Source organism: Arachis duranensis, chromosome 10, assembly GCF_000817695.3.
Source record: "Arachis duranensis cultivar V14167 chromosome 10, aradu.V14167.gnm2.J7QH, whole genome shotgun sequence".
NCBI lineage: Eukaryota > Viridiplantae > Streptophyta > Magnoliopsida > Fabales > Fabaceae > Arachis > Arachis duranensis.
This window is the reverse complement of record NC_029781.3, coordinates 85,174,459-85,176,521: the sequence shown is the minus strand read 5'-3', so window position 1 is coordinate 85,176,521 and position 2,063 is coordinate 85,174,459. Positions and strand designations below refer to the sequence as shown.

Genomic DNA, 2,063 nt, shown 5'->3' with positions numbered 1-2,063 from the left:
TTAAGGCTACAGCTGGTGAAATTAATGATTGCAATGCAGTATATTAAATCATACAAATGGTTTATTAAACAACTAGCATAATAGGAAAAGAGATGAATAAGTGTACTACAAGTCTACAACACTTTTAAATTCTAATCAATTGAACGGACTCAACATAGTATTAGTGGGCACGCCTAAGATTATTGCATGGCAATATTATTAGTAGCCTGCTCTAGTGCTCATAACCAATGAAGGTAATTGTGAATTGTGATGCTGCTATTTATTCCTTTTCTTCCCACTTTCAAACATTAATAGTGCCTGCAACTGTTAGCTTAGCTTAGCGACCCATTGTACTATTGCAGTAAATGTACTATTGCAGTAAATGATTAACTTTTCCATTAATAGCATTTAATGTCTATTCTTGTTGACCAATTTGAATCGTGTCCCATGCAAATTTGTATAATGAATTATACCATCCTTTAAGGCTTCTAAGATGGAAATTATATAACCTTGAATTGAACCTTCAAATTTTGTAGTGACTATTGAGTTATGAAATCTTTAATTAGCTTATAAGAGACAAATCTTAAATGGAGTTAAGTATCGTGACGAATTAGTCGTTGGCTTGCTGGATTGAAGGATACCGTGAGAAACAAAAAAAAAAAAAGCTTATAAGAGACAAACAATAACTAAAATTTGGAGAAAATTAGTTCCCTTAAAGTAGGAAACGTCATTTTTCCATACATTTAAAATCATGATAAGAACCCACGTCCATGACCATGAGAACCTTTATAATATGTAGCAAAAAGTCTAAGAAGATAAGGTTTACTCACATGGTAATGTTCTAAGATAGCTGCCTTATTAACATAAGGAAGTCAACAAACTCAAAAACAAAATGCACCCGCAACAAGTCCCACACTAATCCATGCCTTCAATCTCGCACAAACACAATAATCATACTCATGCCCCTCACTTGCAACTTAGTTGTCCACCATATAAATATGCACCTCGCTCACACTAAACAAAAACAAATCCCAAGTTTCTTCTACTCTTTAGAATAGAATGGGTGTGGAAGATGGTTCATTTAGAAAGCCAGGTGCAGTTCCATTCAAGTGGGAGATAAATCCTGGTGTACCAGTACACCACAACCATCATAACTACCATAACCATCACGACCACCAAGGACCACAGGTTCAGTCGCCGGAACCACCATCGCCAAAGCTCAAGCCACCTCCGGCAGGGTTATATCCATTTTCCTTGGCTGAGCGGCGGACCAGATCCTTTCGGTCGAGTCCGAGAGTACGGTCCGACCGGTGGAGGTTCGACCGGTCGCTTATTACCCGACCGGAAACCGTGTCGGCGGGGTGCTTCTTCTCGCCATTGCTAAGGAGATTGTCGAGCAAGAAGGCGGGTTCGAAACGGTTTGCGAAACCCGATAAGGAATCTCAAAGTGTTTCGGAGCTCGAGACGCTTTCGCGGTGGTCGTTATCGTCGAGAAAGTCGTTATCGCCGTTTCGGGTTTCGACGTCGTCGTCTTCGGTTGCATCTTCGCCCCGACTCGTTGGTGATGCTGAATGGGCCGGGTTTGGGCTTTTCTGAGAATGATTTGGCCTTTTGATCGAGTGATAAGCTCGTTACACTTAAGCAAGTGTCAGAAGTTTAAATTTCGCCGCCTTGTGCATATAATAATCTATTAGCCAATAATAAATTTTTAAATGAAGCTTATATCCGTGACTAAATTAGTATTTAGTCGGTCAAACTGAAAGATACTGTGAATAACAAAAAGATACATATTAAAAAAAAAAAAAGTAAAAAAAAAAGACTATATTTATACTCTTCATAAGTGATAAATCAGCTCTTCTTGATAGATTGTAATATTTGTGGTTTGCTCTAATTATTAATAGATTGTAATATTTGTGGTGTTGCTCTAATTATTCCATTTTTTTTAAACTAGGAATAAGATTTGAATTTGTGACTTTTAAGTAAATATGAAAAAACTATGTTATTTGAGTTATAGTTTATTGATTGATTATTCTATTTTATTATTAAAAAAATATTTTTTATGATAAATATATATCATTTTATAA

At 36.5% G+C, this 2,063-nt stretch overlaps 1 protein-coding gene across 1 annotated transcript; it reads left to right on the top strand.

The window, feature by feature from the left end:
* The first annotated feature begins 892 nt into the window (after positions 1–892).
* LOC107470575 (uncharacterized) lies at positions 893–1,756 on the top strand. Its single transcript, XM_016089973.3, has one exon. It carries the CDS (start codon positions 1,039–1,041, stop codon positions 1,573–1,575), a length of 537 nt encoding a protein of 178 aa, XP_015945459.1. The 5' UTR covers positions 893–1,038; the 3' UTR covers positions 1,576–1,756.
* The last annotated feature ends 307 nt before the right edge of the window (positions 1,757–2,063 follow it).

Bases quoted from the DNA above. Each gene is read 5' to 3' on its own strand.
- LOC107470575 (XM_016089973.3), top strand. From the start codon at position 1,039: ATGGGTGTGGAAGATGGTTCATTTAGAAAGCCAGGTGCAGTTCCATTC.